Here is a 23,868-nt window from a genome sequence, read left to right as displayed (position 1 = left end):
GGCGCGACGGGACAGGAAGACGATCCTGGTGGGGTCGCCAGACCGCCCGCTATATAAACCTGGCTGTACGGGGTACCGTCACACTTCTGCACTCTGCAAACTGACTCTGCTACACAGCTCTCCCCAGCCAACAGCCAACATGAAGCTGGTGAGTTCCAAGTATTTTATTACCTATTTAGAGCAAAGAAAGTGCCTTTTGACCTTCAACTGTACTAAGGGAGGAAAACTCATGATAATTAAGTTTTGCAGTAGGTCTAACTTTGTTATACTCCAGATATTGTGCTTTCTTCATCGAGATCTGACCATAACATCTCGTTACCACTCACTGAAGATAATTTTTCATCGTCAGGTACTGTGATTTCCTCACTTCACAGTCCTAGGTCCCATCTGGATACCACTTACTAAAGTTAAATTTGTACCACAGTTGGCGTAATATCGATGTACTTCAGATACTGTGCTTTCCTCACCACAATCCTACTACGTCCCACCTGGTTACTGCTTGCTAAATATAATTTTGGATCGCAGTTGACTAACAAAGTTACACTTCCGACTGCATTTTCCTCACCTCCAAATTTCTTTGCCCCAACTGGTTACCACTTTCGGAAGGTAACTTTAGAGCTCTGTTGTCCTAATATAGATATAGGCAGTATTCTTTCTTAACTTCAGTCTTACTAGATCCCGTCTAATTAACACTTATTGAATATCGAAATCAGGAAACCTTCGTCGCTAAAGACCACAGTGCTACGACACTTACTGTTGGTGCAACGCTCTCGCTGTTCTCTAACCTAAGAACGGGGTAGCCTAACCAGTTCTAAGGAGAGATTAACGTAGAAACCGCACCAGAGTAATTATTCTCCATTGTCAGAAGAGAAGAGTTAGAATAAAGTTCTACACCTAACTAGAGACCAAATTCTGTACCTATGGATAGAAAACGATGCATTATCTTACTTGTGGACCCAGAAACCTTTCTTTTTTCTGTTGTCAGCTGGTCGATATACGCATACGAGTATTTCATCGTTTTCTTTAAACGGTGCATACACTTTCAGCGAAGCCTCTTCCTGTGAGCATTAAAACTCCACAATGTTTGATTTTTTGGTTGAAACTAAAGCATTTGGTAACAGCGATAAGTGAATCGTAGCTTATTTTTCCTTCACATGGCCCCAGTGTAAGAATCGTCTGGTTGATTTGATACTGCATTATTCACTTTCCTTCGAATGTTCCTATTATTGTCTAACCATCTCATTTTCATGTGTACAAAGAAAATTTAAATGCGACATTTCTTCTCTCGACAGTAGGTTAAAATAGTTGCTAATGGACGAAGTTATCAGGTTAATGAAAATAATGCTACTGGATATGCGGAATCTGATATGACTGCCTCACATTTCCATAGGAAATGATTCCATGATCAGAAAAACCTCTCACTAGTAAATGTATATCTTTGTCAGCTGTAGTAAACAGGTTTACCATTTCACAACCGTCTATCTCATCCGAACCCACTAGCGAGATTGTGCCAGATCCAGTAGTATCTGATTCGAATACTGTCATGCGAAGGCGTAACCATCACCTGCAACCAGCCGGCAATTTGATCACACATAAACTCAGCGCAATGCTTCGAATTCTGAGATGTCACTATTTGTGGTGATCTGAACGTCCTTTCCGTCTTTCATTGTCTTGAAAAACTCAACAATACACAGGCTCTGACGTACATGGAATAGTTACACATAAGGCTTAACCATTCCCATTTTGAAATGGGAGACTCCCATATGGATGGGAATAGAACACACTTTCCTGTTTAGACAGGTGAACAATTATAGCAATGACATTCACAGGAACTGCTCGAATGTGCGTCCATTGGCCTGTATCCACGCAGTACAGCATCGGACCTTTGACTGCCGTGTCCGTTCGAAGATGCCTTGCATGTCCGCTGTGGTACCAGCAGTGACGGCAACTCTAGCGACGTTATCTTCTGTCCACATGACGGTTTCAGACGCCTGCTGCTTCATATGTCTCACAGAGGAAGAAACCCACCCATGTAGGGTCAGCTGACGTGGATGGCTAAGCTACAGAGCCACCTCGGTTGGTTCATCGATTTCCGAAGACGGTTCTCTGATGATTCCTAACACCGCGGCTAAACTGAGCTGGCGTCCTGTCATGTTACAAGTACACCCTATGCCTAACATTCAGAAGTACAACCTCCAGCAGTTCTCGCAACACTCGTTCCATGAAACTGAGATGTCTCTGTCTGTGGAAGAAAGAATGTGTGGTCCAGTCAACCTAGCACCAAGAGTGCCGGCACACACATTAACACCGAATCGCTGTTAATGAACACCAGGTCGAGTACCACATGAATTCAGATGTGTCCAAACATTTCAACTCTGGATAGTAGGATGTCACTACACATATCCTGTCAGCGACTCTAAGACAACTGCTTAGGTCAGCGCTGCTTGCAAAACTCTCCCTTACGTCGCATGCTGAAGTCAGAGACTATGTGTTCCTCTTCGAAATATATTTGTTTTGACGTTCCCTACCTTCTGTACTAATTTCAACGAATAGTTTTGGAATACACGCTTCAAATCGTACATTTATCATAGCTAATCGTTGAAATTTTATTAGTATTAAAGCATTTAGATCTATAATTAACAAACGATGAACGTGAAAATTATCCACTAAAACTGAATCTGTTGACAACGCCGATTTTGCGTCTTCGCTACACAACAAATACGAGAGGAAACTAGCGGTTAGATGTAAGTGGGTGTACTTCATGCTGAACTGTAATGAAAGACTACAGACACAAGGACTGAACCTCGGCAACATTTATTTGTTGGTAACTGTTTGTTCCAAATGATCACTTCCATGTTCTGCATGTAGTCACTGCGAATAGAGAAATTCCTTGTTGTAGGTAGCCGTCGTTAGTCTAGTATACTGGCCGCTAAGATTATAAATACTGTAGTCTGAACTAAGGGTCATTTTGCGAGTATATATTTATGCTGCTTGAAGCATCTGTTGAGTGCAAAAGGAAACAGATAGAGACTCCACAAAGTACGGAAAGCCTGTCGTAGAACGTTAAAGGAAAACGTTGATGTGGAAGAAATAGATGCTTCTGTGCTGCTTCCAAGTTTGACAGCACACTGAGTACCAAAATAAGTGTGGGCAGATGATATAGGGAGGTACTAAACTCTCTAGCAGATAACGCTAACTGATTTGATATCTAATACTTTTGAATCAGTTCAATGGCTGTCAGATTTCATGAAAGCAACTCTGATAACATTGCCTGAAACAAAAATATCAGATAAATGTGAAAACTTGTAGTTGACATGTCTCACAAGTTCATAAGATCTTGACGTGAAAAAAGAATAAATATAAACATTGCAGGGTAGTGTGTTTCCAAAGGAGGCAAATGTACCAGAGAGGTGAATCTGACGGAATAAAGAAAAGAATGTCTTCACAGAACTTTTCGGGGCAGATAAACCATCTTACGATATCAAATCAATTGATCTTGAAAATGTAGAGAAATCTAGCCGAAGTACAAGTGAAATACCTATATATACGAATTGAGAGTAAATACCGCAAGTTTCGCTACGTCGAAGAAACAATGAAGAGAATGAAACAACTACAAGTGAAACCGATAGAAATGCTAACCATAAGACTTCTTATCTAAAGTAAGGAATGGTTAGACCATGTAGGACACACTTTAGACGGAACTGAGCTGAAATGATGAAGAATAGCAGAAAACAGAAGGGGAAGTTGTTAATATCAAAACTGAAGAAGACGTAATAGGACATGCGAAATTAGTAAAGCAAAAACGTGGGAGGCCGATTTCTTACCACACAAAAAGTATTTAAATAATGTAGAGAGAGATAAAGTACAAAACGAAGAGGTATTACAAAGGACAGGAGGAGAAACAATTCTACGCAAAACCATAATTAGATTAAAATACATAAACTAATTTATTTCATGTATTTATTGCAGTGAACAGATTACCATATGAAACTTCCTGGCAGATTAAATAAGATTACCATATGATGCGCGGCATAATAAAACCAGCCAAAGGAACAGTGACATAAACATAAAACAACTTCATTTAACGGTGAGAGTGAACTCACTCAGAAAGGCTTCTCCTAAGAGTTACGTTAAAATCGCAATCGCTTCTCCGACACACATTTTCTCAGCGTCAGTTTCCAATTTAACGACTCTTAATAACCGATAGGAGTCCCTGGTTACGAAACTTGGGGATAACGTTTACACCTCATTCACGACTCTCCACCCTACCAGACCGCACACTTTTCGTTGCTTCCACATTTTTTACCTACGCTTAAATGAAAGGTATGACCGCATCGACTTTCTAATTACGGTTTCGTTGCCGCCAATCTGTGGACACCTTTGTCCTGGCAGATGCAGATTTTGAAGGGAACGTGTAATCTTCAGTCGGTGTTCCAACTGAACTTAAAAACTGAAAATAAAAGGAAGTGTACTTCAAGCATACTTCTCCATTATGGTGACTCTAATACCACGGCTAACACAAAAACATTAACGTCGTATAAGAACCAATGAGTGGAAGGAAGATGACATCCTCTCAGAACAAATAATAACTATAATTCATTTACTGACTTTCTGCTGCAGGGTCTGACCCCTGCCAAAGGATCAGATGTATCTCATATTCTTTCTCTGTGTAATATCAATTTCACTTTAGTATCAAACGAGCTTCAGTTATTTTGAAATATGAGATTCTCCTACACTTGTTATCCTTACACTATTGGTACCGCTGGAAATTGCACATTCCACTCATTTCTTGTGCTTTTTTGTGTACGTTTGTTTCCTGGTTTTTCTTCCAGCTATTGCAAACCACTGCGGTGTGTGTACTGTAGGCTTACGTTGCTACAGTATTATGTACGACCCCATAAATAGTGGAATAAAACACATGCTTTAAACTTGTCTTCTGGGCTAAAAATCATTAAGGTTGGGCCTATGTTAAGATGTTTTGAAGTTACATGCGTAAGAAGATAGAATTAAATCCTCTTTCGGTCTGTTCACACGTCAAACGAGACCGCAAATCACTTTAACGCCAGTGTCTTTCGAGTGTGAAGTGATGCTGAGCTGATACTACATAGACAGGATTGCTATTTCAACTAGCTTTTCTTCCTTCTGGCCTAATAATCACGTTTGTCCTATTCCTCGGGCAATATCAAAGCCGTTGAAGCAACCTGCTTTATCTACATCGTTCTGCATCCGTTTAGAAAGAGAAATGTAAGATCGTTCTGCCATCTAAGGTATTCTAGAACGCCGATTAAATAACGAATCAGTCATCTGCAGTTATGATCCAACATCTCGGTATGGCCGTCACGGAGATCTACAGAGTTACGAGTGAAATTTAGTCTTGTCTTACTGTTCCTTACCGAGTATAATGGCGATTTGATTGAGACACTGTTCTGTACTGGAGGAGCAGAATTTAAATCCCTGAACGGCAATTCCGACCTATGAGTACAGTGAATTTTGTAAAAAAGTGTCTTCGATTGATCCCTAGGATTGTCCCTTCAAAAGTCTACGATCAACTCACTCGCACGTTTCAGTAAGTAGCAGAGTGCATTCTTTGTGAAGACAGGATAAAACTGTGTACCTGACAGGTAATCAAAAGCAGACCCTCCCCATTGGTGTACAATTCTGTCACCAGCTGAGCTGCCTTGCTAGACCTCACAGTTCAACTGAAAGTATCAGTCGGCATCAGGTACCTCTCTCCTCGTCGGAGAGTTCCTTGCGCAGGGCGGAGATTACTCACATCAAGGACATAGTGGAGAATCACTTAATCGACTAATCCGAAGAGAAGAAAATAGTAACATAGAAACTGTTTAATCCAACATTTAAGCAGTATGTAGTAAATACGCCGATCTCATCCAGACACCATCAGTTACATCTACAGTAAGTACTAGAGTATTTCACAATGAAACACGTTTTAATAAAAATATGTCATGTAGAAATACATATAAATATACTCAGACTAGGTATAGTGCCTAAGGGGAACACAGATAAACATAAGTATTTAAGAGGAAGATGTGGCCCAAACTTTTGCCTGAAGTGATTTAGAAAAGCCATAGAAACCTTCGTGAAGAGTGAAACGCTGAGTGCAGGAAGATGGGGAGACGTTCGTATTATGCACTACAGATCTTGAGTATTAGTTTCGTGTAAAGAACCGTTGTACTGTGATTGTATATTATAATGTGATAGAGCTTTTAGTAGTTACTTTTTTCTTACCCACACTGAATTTTCTATCTAATCTTTCATTGTGTAGTATGCATTTTCGAAGAGGAATCTTTCGACAACCTTTCTGAATACATGTACTTATCTTTTTCGTCTTCTTGAGAAAACAGTTTTAATATTTTGCTCCGAGATACAAAACAGTGAGATGGTCCGAGCTGACTTGTCGCACGATCGTGTGTGATACTGTGAGATATTGGTCTTTTCCCAGCTATGCAAGATAGATTGGCAAATGAACTCAATTGCTGCAGTGAGGATGCCCAATTTCTTAAAAATTATTTCCGTACACTCTGCCCGAGTACTACAGTTAATCATTATTCTTACTGCTGTTTTACCTCTATGTTTTACACATTTGATCTCCAGAAATGTACCCTCTAGTTAACAACTGAATACACGGGGATAGTATGTCAGCACAATGCGCTGGTATCTGAGGAATTGTGCAAAGAGTAAAGACGTGTCAGGCTTGCGTGGCGAGAAGAGACGTACAGTTCAGAAGTGATGTCAACTTTTCCCATAATCTCACTGGACCAAATAAAAGTTGTCCCCTTAAAAAGAGCACTTCGGTGGTCTAGAACTGGTACAAGGTGTTCATGTGGCTTGTCACCGCTGGTGAAATAGTGTGCATGTACCGGTTGGCTGTATGGAATCAGCACTGTAAAATGAGTCGAGAGGGAGACGTGACAAAATGGCAGAAAGACGCTCTCGTTTCCAGAATGAAATTTTCATTCTCCAGCAGAGTGTGCGCTGATACGAAACTTTCTGACAGATTAAAACTGAATGTAGGAATGGTACTCTAACTCGGCACCTTTACCTTGCGCGGGCAAGTGCTCTACCAACAGAGCTACCCAGGCACGAGTAACGAGCCGTCCCCATAGTTTTGCTTTCGGCAGTACCAGGCAGGAGATGAGGTACTGGCGGAAGTAAAGCTGTGACGACGGATCGGGAGTCATGCTTGGATGGCTAAATTGGTAGAGCATTTACCAGTGAAAGGCAAAAGTCCCGAGATCGAGCCTCTGCCCGACACACAGTTTTAATCTGCCAGCAAGTATCAGGAGCTCTCTTGTTTGGACAAGCCCATGGTCACGTCGTGGATGAAGTTTCCAGATTTGTTAGTATATCAACGCAGACCGTCCATGTACGTAGAAGCAATGGTGTCCACTCGCAACAGTGTTTCACGGCGTAAGAACAGTGGCAGTGTACATATTCTAACCGATAACAACGGAAGGCGTCACTCCTTATCCATGACAATCTGCCTTAGACTCAACAAGACAGCTCCTGGAAGTGAAAGCAGGTCCTTCTCAAACAAATTCCGAGCGAACATTGCAAAGAGGTCCACATGTAGCTTATATCGGCAGCCCTTTACCTGGCGAAAGGCATTGCTCATAGTCACACATACCACTCCGCGTCTTCACTGGGACAGACCACGCAGAAACTGGACAGCAGGGAGCCGTACAATTTGGGCCGACGAGACCACGATTTCGCCTCTGTTTAAATGATGCAAGGTGCCGAATCCACCGATGGCCCAATGAAGCATTTATTGCACATCGTGCGGTGGCTGTAGTTTAGGCCGCAGGTGATTCTTTAATGTTTTGGGGAGTATTTTTAGTATCATGACTTGGGTCCACTCATTCAGGTTACCGTGACAAGATGATAATGATGATGATTATGATATTTGGTTTGTGGGGCGCCCAACTAAGGTCCACTCAAATTCCCAATCTTTGCTCAGTCCAAACTCGCCACTATCATAAATGACGTTGAAATGATGAGGACAACACAGTCACCCAGTCATCTCGAACCGTGGACAAGAGCCAAGGTGTTTATTTCAACAACCACGATAACCATGTGTCACCATTCGTTTCTACGTCTTGGTGATTGATGTGCTGTGGACGCTCCTGTCTTCCCACATAACAACAGTTGTATTTATCAGACTGCCCACGTACGTTCCTAGTTTGACGAACACTCAGGCACCATGTAGCAACTCTACTGACCCAGTAAATGTCTGACCGTAATCCCCCGGAAAGCTTCGGGAGCTATTCTCAATACTGTGTGAAACTTAGTAATCAAGGTCCCCCAATTTGATAGTTCCACTAGATCTAATCATCAGTTATTATGTTCAACTAGATAAGACATACCTAGGCCGCTGAACTGAGGCCGTTATCAGACCCAGGAGCTGTGTTGTGTGGTATTTGGCGCCACATTCCGCCGCTGATTACCGTTGCCGCCCTGTGTTTCAGCTGCTCGTTGCCGCCGCCCTCATCGCCGTTGTCGCCGCCCGCCCCCAGAAGCCTGGTGAGGCCGTCATCCTAGAGCAGAGCATTGACAACGATGGACTCGGCCAGTATACCTTTGGGTGAGTACCTGTGAATCCCATTACCACGACTTATGCGAAACGTGGATAGCGATGGAGGGGAAACTGGGTGGGAGGGGTCCAAATACTCGGAAGCCGTTGACAGAATCTCACTACTGGCGGGGTAACTGGGATGGCATGTGGACATCTCTGCCAAATAACGAAAAACTGACCGTGCAGACAAGAGGGAAAAGAAGTGCAGAAATTAATATTTCGTTCACATCGAGATTATTACAGATGGAATCTCGGGTGCGACTGAACGACGGCGGAGGCAGAAACCATCTGTGAGTTTGACGAACTAAAATTCACACAATCGCCAGATGTGATTTATAAACCTGACTGACTGATGATTTCAATTGCTTGAACTCCACCCTTCTTGCCTGCCGGTGTGGCCGAGCGGTTCTAGGCGCTTCAGTCTGGAACCGTGCTACCGTTGTGGTCGCAGGTTCGAGTCCTGCCTCGGGAATGAATGTGTGTGATGTCCTTAGGTTAATTAGGTTTAAGTAGTTCTAAGTTCTAGGGGACTGATGACCTCAGATGTTATGTCCCATAGTGCTCAGAGCCATTTGAACATCCATCCTTCTTAAATTTGAGCCCTGTGTCTCAAGTAGTAAAACAGATCGCCTGGTAGCATGTAAAGTACACATGAAGAGCTGCAGAGGAATTTCTAATGTTATGAATCCTTGTTCGCTGTGGAAAACGATACGCTGCAACTATGGGCTCTTCTATGCGGTTATTGCAAAATGAACGGTGGAAAATTGACTAAAGAACATAAGGGCAACATTAGAAAGAGGAACAACAGATAGATCAACTGCTGCGGAAAAGCCTTTGCAGCCAAGATACCGTCAGACCAATTTACATGACTAGGGCCTTCCACAGTGGGGCGACCACAACAGCGCATCCAACAGCCACTTTTGTTCGATTTCGTAAACACATGACGTCACACCTCTGCGTGGCAGCACACGGAAATGCAATCTTACTTCAGTCAACAGTGAGACAACATGTCAATCCGATCTGCAAAGAAGCTACAACCGCCTTTGAACACGTACTCCACAAATGAGGATCAAACGTTTTCTCCAACAAATTCATTCGACCAAGGTATAAGTAGGGCATATTCGGCCAGAAAGTTTATAAATGTGATTATGGAATTTAAAGAGTCGAAACATCTACTGTCAAAAATGGTTCAAATGCTCTAAGCACAATGGGACTTAACACCTGAGGCCTTCAGTGCCCTACACTTAGAAGTACTTAAACCTAACTAACCTAAGGACGTCACGCACATCCATGCCCGAGGCAGGATTTGAACGTGCGACCGCAACAGCCCCGTGGATCTGGTTTGAAGCGCCTAGAACCGCTCGTCCACAGCGGCTGGCCATCTACTGTCACCAGGCTTTTGTTCATCACTCAAGAGAGAGTCTGTGAACCCCGTGTCTGCCTGCGTCTAGAATAAATTTCCATGTGCAAGCGTGATAACGTTTCTAAATGTTTGCGTAGCCTGCAGCTGAGGCGGCACGTGGATAACAGCCCCGTATTTACCTCGTGGGATGTGAAAAACTGCCTAAAAGCCACATCTGGGCTGGCCAGCTCACCGTCCCCATTGTTTTACTCCTGATGTAGGATGCGCTACGTTGTTGTCCGAGCAAGTTAAAGCGTCGAGTCCGTATAAAAGACGTGCATAATTGCCACGAATGGTAGAGCTCATCTTTCTGGTTTCAGGACATGGTCCGGCAACCCGTATGAAGTTATCGCAAATCATTCTGGATATCCATACCCGACGAGATATTTCTTTTTTCAAATATGGAGGTCGTGTCTAAGTGTTTCGTCGTTTTATAGAGAAAACAAAGGCAACAGTGTATCAATGCTAGCTTACATCGTAATCCTCCACCAAGAGTCTCCCAAACACTGAAGCATTTTTCATCATTATGAGGTCACAAACCTAGCAGAATTCTATTAAAATGTCAGTAGTCGGCTGCAAAAAAGGCAAGAAGAGAAGAGGCAACGGACAGAATTCGTGTGGGAGTACTCGTGAGTATTGCACAAGTGTTTACGATCCTCATGAAGTGGACCTACAGGAGGAGGTTGTCGGAAATGCGAGATGGCCTGTCTTGTAACCGGTCGGTTTAGTTCTTTCGAAAGTAGTGTTAAAGACATGTTCAGGCAACGTAAACAGAAACCTTAGTGAGAAAGGTGAAGTTGTTCCCGCGAAAGGCTTTGCATAAATTTAGAGACAAGCTGATTCATAAAAGTTCTCAAACTGTTGTACTGCCACCGTAAAGGAAGACAAGAAAGGCGCGCTCAGGCGTGCAGAGAGAGTCATTTGTCTCTTGCTATGTCCGTGAGTGGACCTGGAGATAAAACGAGTAATGATGATAAGACGTTCCCTCCGACACGCTACTAGCGCAAACATTTAGACGCCACCAGTTCTTGCGATACATTGACAGTGGAAATGACATAGCAATGTAGGGTAAAACCTACTTCGCATGTCAAAGTTAAGAGTTGTCGTTTAGCGAATTCGCGATCAGCTTTCTGTGCGGTAATTAACAACACGTCGGAAACATTTACCGATAATAGACATCGCAGTCTGAAGATGACGAGTAACTGTTTTATCAAAATTCTGCAAATTTTCAGCGATCCGTTCGAAGTAAAGATCGGGGCGCCCAGCAACTTATAATCTGAAAAATAAAAAGGAAACCTGAAACTTGCTGGCAGATTAAAACTGTGTGCCGGACCCAGACTCGAACTCGGGACCTTTGCCTTTCGCGGGCAAGTGTTCTACCATCTGAGCTACCCAAGCACGACTCCCGCCCCGTCCCCACAGCTTCACATCTGCCAGTACCTCGTCCCTACCTTCCAAACTTTACAGAAGCTCTCCTGCGAACCTTGCAGATTTAGCACTCCTGAAAGAAAGGATATTGCGGAGACGTGGCTTAGCCACAGTCTGGTGGATGTTTCCAGAATGAGATTTTCACTCTGCAGCGGAGTGTGCGCTGATATCATATATTTCACATCAGCGCACACTCCGCTACAGAGTGAAAATCTCAATCTGAAAAAGGAAACCTGTGGAATCCAGGACAAGAACACCGAAGTTCATAAGCACATAGTGATGACGTCTGGGCGAGTAGTGGAAATAATCTGCATAAAAATATAATCTTCAGTTGGACTGTACTCTTTTAACTGTACCGTCTATAAATCACCGTAGAGAATACCTCAGAAATCATAAGGTAAAACAGGTTGGACTGTTGTGACGTGAACCGCACAGCCCGGATTGTACTGACGAATCCATATCGACTTCTCTTCATCACTCAGCGCTGGTGTTTGTAACCAGTCTTCACTCCTCCCTCAGAAATAGCAGAATATTGAAACAAATTTGTTTCTGAGCAAAGCTCGTTGCGTAGGAATTGCTTTAAACCTGTCTCCAACCACATTCTAATCTGTTGCTTTCACTGTGGAATTCTTAAAACAGGCCAATTGCTACGTAACCACATTTTTTTGGGTGAAGATCAGAAAACGATTACTTTTTTGCCTTATTTGAAGCGAAAGTTCTCACAAACTTCGAGCTCCACGCATATGGGAGGAGCGAACCAGAGTCTCTGAGTCTATATTCTTGAATAATATTTACCATCGGAAACACAATTACAGAAATAAGGTTCATTACAGATACTGCTAATGTGTAGGGTTATAACAGCAACCAGTAAAAATCATTTCTTTTCGATTGCTAGTCACCCAGAATTCGTCATACTACTCCTTCGTTAAAGGAAGGTCTGAAGCAGCTACTAATACCACATTAGTACAACAGCTTAGTATTCAGAATTACTGTCGTTTCCAGCACACAAAACAGCTAGACATTCTGAAAGCTACTGATGAGTAGCCATGCTGTTCGCACTGCTTCCTGGAGTTGTTGAAGGGTTTGATGTAGAGGATCACTCTGCAAACATAACTATTCACACAAGTTCAATCTGATGTAGTTTGGGGGAATAGGGCAACTAGATATACAGGGTACAATAAAAATGTATACGAACGAATTTCGAGTGGTTGTACAGGGTGTCTTGAGGAACAGTCTGAGGACAGGAACCCGTCTCTGCGTCTCTGGAAACGACACCCAACAACACCACGGAGCGTTGAAGTTATAGAGGCCAACGCCTGAGGCTAGGCAGCCCCTTTGGCTGCAAATATGAGATCAGTCGTCGACCTCTCTGCCGCTATCGCGCATATCGGTGCCTGCGCTGTTATTGTACATGTGCGGACGCATTCGGCACCACACGACATCCTGATTGCCTTCACTTCAATTGTATGAAATTCCGCATGTGTTCGTTCGGCGTATAGACACACGCTTGCTACTCAAAGAGATGCCCAGAAGCAGGCAGTGGCCTCTACACTTTCGACAGTCTGTACCATCGTTGAACGGCGGTTTCATAGATGCGTTCTTATGCTCAATTTGTCTCACAGCACCTTGACGAGGTCGGCATATTTTTGTAACAGCTTCTTTTTCCCACATTTATCTACTCTGTGCATGGCTGTTCATCTCTGCATAACTACTCCCATACGCACTTACCTCCATTAACAAAATTGACGATTCCTTTATGTCTCAAGATGTGCTCTATTAACGGATCCCTAATTTTAATTTAGTTGTGCCATAAATTTCTTGTCTCCCCAATTCCTTTCCCCTTGTATTAGATGTCACCAGCCAACCTTCAGCATTCTACTACCACAGCACATTTCAAAAGCTCATTTTTTCTTTCTCCTTGTGTAAACTGTTCATCGTCCACATTTCCGCCCGCAGCTCGTGGTCTAGCGACTATCGTTGCTGCCTGTGGATCATGGGGCCCTGGGTTCGATTCCCGACCGGGTTGGGGATTTTTCTCTGCGCGGGGACCGGGTGTTGGTGTTGTCATCATCATCATCATCGTCATTCGTGACATTGGCTACATTGGATTGTGTAAAAAAATAGGAATGTGTAAAAATTGGGACTTTGTACTGGCGCTTATGACCACGCAGTTGAGCGCCACACAAACCAAACATCATCATCAACTTCCACATTTCCACTTCTGTATAAGGCTATACGCCAGACAATACCTTCAGAAACGACTTCCCAACATTTAATTTTATATTCAACTAGCCATCCCCCCCCCCCTCCCCTGCTTAATACGTGAAGCGCTAACTACAGCCAGACGTCTTGTTTGATGTAGCGGTATTATGTTGTATATACAAACCTGAATCATGAATGTCCGTCGGTTAATAGCAAACCGTATCAAAATCCCTACAGAAGTTTCTGAGGTTCTTCACGAACAGGCAGAAAAACGCGCCGGGGGCTACAAATCATGCAGTTAAAAATTACATACACAAACCTTCAGGGTGTATTAGTACGAATAAAACCGGTCAAAATCACTACATCAGTTCCTGAGTTATGCGTTCACATACAGACAGAAAAAAGTGGCGCGGACTTTAACTTACACATATTTCTGTACATATTAGCTTCGTTTCTACAGTAACACTTTTCTTGCTATTGCTTGTTTGCATTTTATATTCTTTATTTGTCGACTGTCGTCAGTTATTCCGCATAGCAGGAAATAGTACTCATCAGATCAAACTACCAATTATCACAGCTGTCCAGTCTCAACATTTTCAATGAACTTCAACACTTTTTCGTCGATGCACCATCGTCAGCGGATGTAGATACGCTTCCCAGTGTCCTATAACGAACACTGTTAGGATGGAAAAGACACAGTTGCTGTCACACGTACCATTCAGCGTTCCTCCGGACACGTAAACACTGTATTAATGTTACAGTTTTCGCACCATTCTACTCTTGGGGTGCGATGTAATGAAATGGATAGGACAGTGGCTTCATTCTCGGCAACGTGGTGGCTCAAGTCCCTGTCTGGCCATGTAGATTAAGGTAAATCGTGGTTTCCGTAAATCCTGTAAGGAAAATGCTGGGACAGACCTTTTGAAAAAGTTATGTCGATTTCGTTTTCCACCCCTCCCCAATCAGAGCGTGTTTTCCAACTCTAATAACCTCCTTATTTTTCAGCGAGAGCGGTTTTCTCCTCTCTCCGAATAATGCACCTCTTTTACGTATGAGTCCAGAGAGCGGAATGAGTACATACAACCTGTCTACGTTTAGCTATGTCGCCGACGCCATCAACCGACACACGTAATGAGCAATGCGCAGGAAATAAGGTTTGGTTGAGGTACTGGCAGTTCACCTTGAACGTACGGGGAACTTCAAAAAATAAGCTACATGTTATTATGGCAGGCCAAGATATTTTTATTGAGTGCTGCTTGATATTTCAAAGTGACACAGATACACGACACTATTTTTGAACATAATCACGAAACCTACGTAAAAAATAGTCGGTACGTTCTACGAGTGGTTCGACAACAGAAAACCGTTCCTTTGTCGGGGACCCTTTGGCGAAACACTGCGTAAACGTCCTCGTAGTTAGAAAATGTCTTTCCCGTCAGATGTTCTTTCAGCTTGCCGAAAAGATGGAATTCGCATAGTGCAGGATCTGACCTACCAGACTATCATTACCCACGTCTCTGCGGCCTTGGTCAAATAATGGGCACCATTTCACTATGGTAATGTCACATCGCATTTAGTCCATATCCTGACAGAATTCCACGCTGAATGTATGAGCAATTTAGAGGTTTTAGCCACAAGCATCGTACAGTCCTGCGAACTTAAACTTAGGGGTACGTTTCCGCACCATTTCAATCGCACATTATCAAGAGCCTGTTGTCTATACGGCAGCAGAATTATCTGCGGGGAACTGCGAACGTGCTCTCTGCTGAGACTGAACCGCTCTTCTTGGCCAATGGTCTGAGCGTGGAACGGCATGTGTTAAGTCTCAACGTAAATAAAAGTAACGTGCCGCGTTTAAATAGGTGAAGAGATCCATTACTGTTCGATGACGCTGTTGGTGGTAAATCAATGGAAGCAGTAACTGCCGTAAGATACATAGGAGCCGGCCGTTGTGGGCGAGCGGTTCTAGGCGCGTCAGTCCGGAACCGCGCTGCTGCTACGGTCGCAGGTTCGAATCCTGCCTCGGGCATGGATGTGTCTGCTGTCCTTAGGTTAGTTAGGTTTAAGTAGTTCTAAGTCTAGCGGACTGATGACCTCAGATGTTAAGTCCCATAGTGCTCAGAGCCATTTGATACATAGGAGTAACCATGCGGGATGACCTGAACGGGGATGAACACATAAAACAAATCGTATGAAAAGTACATGCCTGGCTGAGATTCACTCGGAGGAATTAAATTCATCCACGAAAGAAGTGGATTCCAAAAACACTTGTTCGATTGAGTCTTGTGTACTTTTTATCAGTCTGAGACCTCTACAAATTAAGATTAACAGAAGATACAGAGAAGATCCAAAGAAAAGCGATGCCAGGGGATAGTTTGCTCCGTGCGACAGCGTTGCGGAGATGATAAACGAACTTCAGTGGCAGACACTACAAGAGAAGCGTTATGCGTAAAGTAGATTTTTACTGCTGAGAGCGAACATTTCAAGAGGAGTCCAGCAACTTCTCTCTTCCTCGTACGTCCACGACGAAAAATTAGAGCTTATATATGGAGCTACACTACTGACCATTAAAATTGCTACACCAGGAAGAAATCCAGATGATAAACGGGTACTCATTGGACAAATATTACTAGAACTGACATGTGATTACATTTTCACGCAATTTGGGTGCATAGATGCTGAGAAACCAGTACCCAGAACAACCACCTCTGGCCGTAATAACGGCATTAATACGCCGGGGCATTGAGTCAAACAGAGCTTGGACGGCGTGTACAGGTACAGCTGCCCATGCAGCTTCAACGCGATACCATAGTTCATTAAGAGTAGTGACTGGCCTATTGCGACGAGCCAGTTGCTCGGCCACCATTGACAAGACTTTTCAATTGGTGAGAGATTTGGAGAATGTGCTGGCCAGGGCAGCAGTCGAACATTTTCTGTATCCAGAAAGGCCCGTACAGGATCTGCAACATGCGGTCGTGCATTATCCTGCTGAAATGTATGGTTTCGCAGCAATCCGATGTAGGGTAGAGCCACGGGTCGTAACACATCTAAAATGTAACGTCCGTTGTTCGAAGTGCCGTCAATGCGAACAAGAGGTGACCGAGACGTGTAACCAATGGCACACCATACCATCACGCCGGGTGATACGCCAGTATGGCGATGACGAATACACGCTTCCAATGTGCATTCACCGCGATGTCGCCAAACACGGATGCGACCATCATGATGCTGTAAACAGAACCTGGATTCATCCGAAAAAATGACGTTTTGCCATTCCTGCACCCAGGTTCGTGGTTGAGTACACCATCGCAGGCGCTCCTGTCTCTGATGCAGCGTCAAGGGTAACCGCAGCCATGGTCTCCGAGCTGATAGTCCATGCTGCTACAAACGTCGTCGAACTGTTCGTGCAGATAGTTGTTGTCTTGCAAACGTCCCCATCTGTTGACTCAGGAATCGAGACGTGGCTGCACGATCCGTTACAGCCATGCGGATAAGATGCCTGTCATCCCGACTGCTAGTGATACGAGGCCGTTGGGATCCAGCACGGCGTTCCGTATCACCCTCCTGAACCCACCGATTCCGACTGCTAACAGTCATTGGATCTCGACCAACGCGAGCAGCAACGTCGCGATACGATAAACCGCAATCGCGATAGGCTACAATCCGACCTTTATCAAATTCGGAAACGTGATGGTACGCGTTTCTCCTTCTTACACGAGGCATCACACCTCAGGCAACGCCGGTCAACTGCTGTTTGTGTATGAGAAATCGGTTGGAAACTTTCCTCATGTCAGCACGTTGTAGGTGTCGACACCGCCGCCAAGCTTGTGTGAATGCTCTGAAAAGCTAATCATTTGCATATCACAGCATCTTCTTCCTGTCGGTTAAATTTCGCGTTTGTAGCACGTCATCTTCGTGGTGTAGCAATTTTAATGTGCAGTAGTGTATATCGACAGTCATTCTTCCCATGCGTCATTCGTGAATGGAACTGGAAAAAGACGGTGGTGCCAGAAGTATCCTCCGCCAAGCACCATCTAAGGTGGCTTACGACATAGTGTAGGTACGTCATGCCTAGGAAATAGTCGTACTGATGTGGCCTTACAGGGTAGGTGATGATGAGACGGCTTTCTCTGCTGTGCCGCAGGTTCAAGACGAGCGACGGGCTGATCCGGCAGGAGCAGGGAGTGGTGAAGAACCAGGGCACGGAGAACGAGGCTCTCGAGGTGCGCGGCACCATCACGTGGAAGGGCGCCGACGGCAAGGACTACAGCATCAACTTCATCGCCGACGAGAACGGCTTCCAGCCGCAGTACACGCAGTAGGCGCTCGCACCCTCCAGGCCACCAGACTGACCCGCCCACGACGACCGGCACCGCGGCGCTGAGGGGCGTGGGGGGCCGAGGGGGCGACCGCCGCGGGGAGCTGCCGACAGAGTTCCTTCCATCTCGCACGACGAGGGGCTGCCAGCAATCTCATCTAACCCGCCATCTTCTTCTCTCTCTTCTACCCTAAACTGTACATAATTGTTCAAAGTGTCAATAAAAGTGATTATCAGTTAAATTTTTCTTCATATTTATCAGTGGTCGTCAGCAAACCACCAGTAAACCCCTACCGTCTACCCCCACATATAAAATGTCCTGTCTCCATAACTTTGTAGATACGTATGGGTGCTATCTCCAATATGCGTTGCGGATGGAGTTAGTAGTAAATAATAAATTGAAATGTAGTAAGCGAGAAACATTTTCCCTTTCATCATTGCGTGGTGCGATCTAGAGAGAGAATGGTTCTTAAAGGTTTGAAAGTATGTGTAAGATTTGTTGGAAGTCTCTAAATGCTCTCATTCTCAAATACTGGGCGAATTTAGTCTGGGTAATTTTCGATCCGTGAGTTACGCTCTCACAAGACATATGCTGAGAGAGAAAAAAAAAAACGTAACATCAATAAGTATCTGATGTTCAGTAATGAAATTTCGGGATTTCGGGAATACATTTGTCTAGGTAAAATATGTAAATGATTAACACTGCAAGGACACAGGTTAGTTTAAGGGCGAGATAAGCCATTGAAAATGTGAAATTCTGGTACACTAATAAGTGGTGTTGCCACCACAATTTTGGGTTAAAGCATGCAAAAGTGCATGTATTTTGTTGTACAGGTGACGGCTGACAGTTTCTGGGATGGAGTTCAAAAAATGGTTCAAATGGCTCTGAGCACTATGCGACTTAACTTCTGAGGTCATCAGTCGCCTAGAACTTAGAACTAATTAAACCTAACTAACCTAAGGACATCACACACATCCATGCCCGAGGCAGGATTCGAACCTGCGACCGCAGCGGCCGCTCGGTTCCAGAACGTAGCGCCTAGAACCGCACGGCCACTCCAGCCGGCAGGGATGGAGTTCTATGCCTGTTCAATTGGTGCGTCAACAAAGGCACGGTTAATGCTGTTGTGTTAGTGACGTTCTAGTGGTCCAGTGATGTTTCACATGCTTTCGATTGGAGATAGATCTGGTGTTCAAGCAGGGCAAGGTCACATGTCGACACCCTGCTGTACTCGTTGGGTTACAACAGCGGTTCCTGAACGTGCGTTATCCTGTTGGAAAACACCCCCTGTAATGCCTTTCGTGAATGACAGCACAACAGGTCGAATCACCAGACTGACATAGAAAGTCGCAGTCACGTGCGTGGGATAACCACCAGAGTTTATCATTCGAAATCGGACCCCTGACCATAAATCCAGGCATAGCTCCAGTGTGTCTAGCACAGAGACAGTTTGATTGCAGGCCCTCACATGGGCTCCTTCTAACCAATACAAGGCCATTACTGGCACCGAGGCAGAAACCAGATTTCATCAGAAATCACAACAGTCATCCAGCCTACCCTTCAATAAGCTATCCTTGACTCCACTAAAGTAGCAAACGGCGGTGGTTTGGAGTCAGTAGCATACACACCACAGGCCGTCTGGCTTGGAGTTGTCTTTGAAGTAACCCATTCGTAGCAGTTCGTTACGCCATTGAAGTGCTAACAGTTGCTCAGATTGCTGCCGCAGATGCAGTACGGCTCGCCAGAGCCATTCGCCGAACACTATGATCTTCCAAGTGGCCTTCCATAGCCTGGTCTACTTGCGAACGCCGGTATTCTCGTGACCACCGCTACAAGAAATCATGTACAGTGGCTACATCCCAACTAAGGCTTTCTGCAATATCGCAGAAGGAACATCCAGCTCCTCGTTGCCCTATTACACAACCTCGCTCAAACTCTGTTAGGTGTTGATAACGGCGTTTTTTGTCGCCTTAAAGGCGTTCTTGAGTAACATCAACTCACCACACCCAATCTCAAAGATAACTAATGCTCACGACCGTTACAAGGTGTATTTAAAGCAAATCTGATTTCCATCCTCATCGAGGTGCTACCTGCACCGCTCTTATACGACTGGCACGAAATCTGAATAAACATCATCTTCCAGAAGCGGAAACACGCTTACCAACTTTCGTTTACGTTTCATAATACCTCCTTGGTGTTGCTATTTTTTCCCCGCCAGTGTATATTTTCTCGCGCTGTAGTACAAAAGAGAAAAAAAGACACACAACCAAGAAGTTATCGAGATGGGACGGAAATCGTTAGATATGATGTACTTGTACAGACAAAGAAATGATTTCAGTTTCAGAAATACAGGATGCTTTATTGAGGAGGAAAAGCTTCACAAATTGAGCGAGTCACTGACGCCGTAGTCCACATCTGACCCCTAAGTAAAAAATTATTCGGCTTGGCATTGATTTACAGAGTAGCTGTATGTTCTACTGAGAGATATCGTGGCAAATTTTGCCCGACTGGCGCGTTAGATCGGCAAAATCCCGAGCTGATTGGAGGTCCCTGCCCATGATGCTCCAAACGATTTTAACTGGGGAGAGACCCGGCGACCTTGCTGGGCAAGATAGGGTTTGGAGAGCACGAAGACAAGCAGCAGAAAGCCCTCGCCGTTTGCGAGCGGGCATTATCTTGTGAAACGTAAGCCCAGCACGGCTTCCATGAAGAGGAACAAAAGAGGGCGTAGAATATCGTGGACGTACCGCTGTTTTATAAGGGTGCCGCGGATGATAACCAAAGAGGCCCTGCTATGAAAAGAAATGGCACCCCAGACCATCACACGAGTTGTTGTTCGGTATGACGGACGACAGCTAGGTTTGTATCCCACCGCTGTTCGGGGCTCAGTCCGAAGCGGGACTCATAACTCAATACTATTCCATTCAATGAGATTCCAAGCCGAATGTGCCCGACGCCATTGCAGATGTGCTTATTAATATTCAGAAGTCAGTGGTAGTCGGCACAATGGGCGTCGTGAGCTCAGTCACCGTTCTGTGAGCCGTCTATTGATGGTCTTTGTGCTCACTGAAGAACCAGCTGCACCCCGGACCAATGATAATGCTAGATGCTCTGTGAGCTGGTTCTGTCGTCTTTCTAGGTCGTCGTCTCTCCTAGGCCGAGAGCTTCCTCTTGACGCTGTGTTCGGCCATGGTTCACCATTACTGCCAATATAGCCGAATAGTGACATCGCTCCTATTCAAATGTCGAGCGATTCGCCGGTTACTCCAACCGGTTTCTTTAACCCCAACTATGCGTCCTCTCTGAGATGCTGACATGAGTGTATATTGATCACGCGCCTGTCTATGAGGCATAGAGCATGGAATGAAATTTGCGAAGACTTTACGCTCTGGTCTCGACATGTCCCCTGTTTACTGTTTTTGCCTGCTGCACGGTGGAATTGCGCTGCAGCGTCACACATTCATATATCAGCCGCCAGCGTTAACAGTTTTGCATTTTCCGTCTATATCTGTATAAATATCGATTTGTGTCCAATTTGCACTATCCCTTTGTGGTGCGTTACCTTTTTTTCTATTGTCTTGGCACGAACTTGACTTATTGTGTACATTGACTAGAGCCCTCCATCACCGAAGAAATTCTTAACAGTGAATAGGTGTGTATGTACCAGTCTGTTGTAAGGAACCAGTGCGGTAATGAGGATCAATGTGTAGGCCTGACAGAATGGCGAAAAGGAGCTAAAGTGTTTCGACGTGCTCGCGACCACACCGAGACTGAAGTAGCCGTATTTTATATTCTGGCGCATCAGAATATTCAACATTTCTACAAAAGCTAATGTGCCACTGACAACGATGTAACACCGCGTAAAAAAAAATGGCTCTGAGCACTATGGGACTCAACTGCTGTGGTCATAAGTCCCCTAGAACTACTTAAACCTAACTAACCTAAGGACATCACACACATCCATGCCCGAGGCAGGATTCGAACCTGCGACCGTAGAGGTCGTGCGGTTCCAGTCTGTAGCGCCTTTAACCGCTCGGCCAACACCGCGTAAGGTCCTAAACAACAGGGACTGCATACATGTATCTAATCTCCCAATGAACATCGGTCTCAAAGTCGACAGGAATTGCTGTTTTCGATGAATACGGGTCTATCTGGACACGTCTCCGAGTGGACGTTGCGAAGGGAGCTGCGTAGAATGGGCAGAGTTAAGCAGAATGTGAAAATAACCCCCACCATCTAGTCGACGTCTCCAGTGCTCATATTGAACAAATTGTGCAAGCATTGATTAATAATAAAGTCAACATCATAGCTTTCTCACTCATTGCTCTTTTTGCCCACATCCCGTTCACAGTCCATTCTATATGGGAACATTTATGTACGTCTGTCTTGCATTCACACCGCCATATTGGAAGCTGGCGGCCAAAACTGGAACTAATATTTTCCAACGTAAATCGGTTCCGCGTCAACAAATTAGGATATCTACGAGGTTTCGCAGCCATACGATGATTACAACTCACACCGGATCCCTGTGAGTAGCTGCACTTTAATTATAACCACTGATGCAGTCAGTCTGCAGACCGTGTGGTCCTACCGTTTAGAAGCCGTGTTGAGGTGGTTTAACTTGCAAGGGGGACCCTCGTTAGCTCGCCCGCAGGGCGAAACAAGGATGATAACAAAGAAATACGTATTTTGGGTTAGGTGCCAACTCTCAGTAGTTTCCGAGAAAACGAGTGTTATATTTTTCAGTCGCAGTTTATCAGTCTGGTCACCCAGTGTTATGTTAAATGAGTCCGTATTGTAGTGGTCAAGAGCACACTTTCAAATTTTTTCATCCCATGTTCAAACCCAAATATATGTCTTTTTTTTCATTTTGTGAAATCGTTAAATACAGCTGTATTGCACACAATAGAGATAAACTTTTCTAATCTTATTAAAAACAGATTTTATCGTCAGAAATCTTACACAATCTTATCTCATTAACAGTAACTGAAAATGAAGAACATGTAAGTTTTAGTATTTCTATTTTTGCTTTCATTTCTACTTTTATACTTCAAGAGATGCTGTGTACCCTCCATGGCGATATCTCCCACAAAACCATTCAAAGCATAAAAATCTGGAGCACCATGAGCAACGTGCGAAGGCTCATATCCGGCAGTCACTATTTTTTTTTTTTTTTTTACTGTGATTATACTCGTGATATGGTGATAATTTCGCAGCAATCCACCATGTATATCGTAGCATTTCTCAAACGTTGGAGCCTACAACTGATGACTGATGTTGGTTTAAGACGTGTATTTTAATTGCATCATTGCGATGAGAAGAGGGCACTATAGTAATCAGCGAACACGTAATTCCTCACCTGTCGGCAAAAATACACGTCGTCACTAGGCGGTGTACACGTTAGTAGAATTGCTTTTAATGGACACGTGTGTATTCCTATTTCATTGATAAATTGAAATGTTAGAATTCATTTGTTTTTCATTTCCAATTACAGTTGATAGTATAAGATTATATAAATTTTGTGATGATGAAACACTTACTTCTTCTGTCAATAATTCCACTGTTTATCACAATGTTGAAAAAATATTGATGTTCCAAAGAAAGATAAAGAAAAATAAGCAATATAAGATTGGAATTGAACACGGGACGCCGAAGTCTTTTAAAACGGCGCCCTTAACAACTGTGCTACCAACTCGCTAACATTGACACTGAACGAGCAGACTGATGAGTCACACTGAAATTTTAACCATCATTTTCTTTGAAACTATTGACAGTTGGCACCAAATCCTAAAGAGGTGTTCCTTTACTTTCTACCTTGTTTCACCCTGCTAATTTTCATCTGTGTCAGAGGGCGACCTATGGAGGATTCCGCTTGTGAGTGCTACAGACACCAGAAGGGTCGATAAAAGATAACCGGTTAATGATTT

The 23,868-nt window shown here is 44.2% G+C and overlaps 1 protein-coding gene across 1 annotated transcript; it reads left to right on the top strand.

Moving 5' to 3' along the window:
- On the top strand, positions 1-18,182 carry LOC126418596 (endocuticle structural protein SgAbd-6). The gene is made up of 3 exons (XM_050085429.1): positions 1-148; positions 8,484-8,599; positions 17,767-18,182. The coding sequence occupies exons 1-3, from the start codon at positions 140-142 to the stop codon at positions 17,942-17,944; spliced, it is 303 nt and encodes a 100-aa protein (XP_049941386.1). The 5' UTR covers positions 1-139; the 3' UTR covers positions 17,945-18,182.
- Positions 18,183-23,868: the final 5,686 nt, after the last annotated feature.

The sequence above is a fragment of the Schistocerca serialis genome, chromosome 9 (assembly GCF_023864345.2).
Source record: "Schistocerca serialis cubense isolate TAMUIC-IGC-003099 chromosome 9, iqSchSeri2.2, whole genome shotgun sequence".
In the NCBI taxonomy this organism is placed as follows: Eukaryota; Metazoa; Arthropoda; class Insecta; order Orthoptera; family Acrididae; genus Schistocerca; species Schistocerca serialis.
Note: the sequence above shows the minus strand (reverse complement) of the source record. Positions and strands in the feature narration are given on the sequence as shown.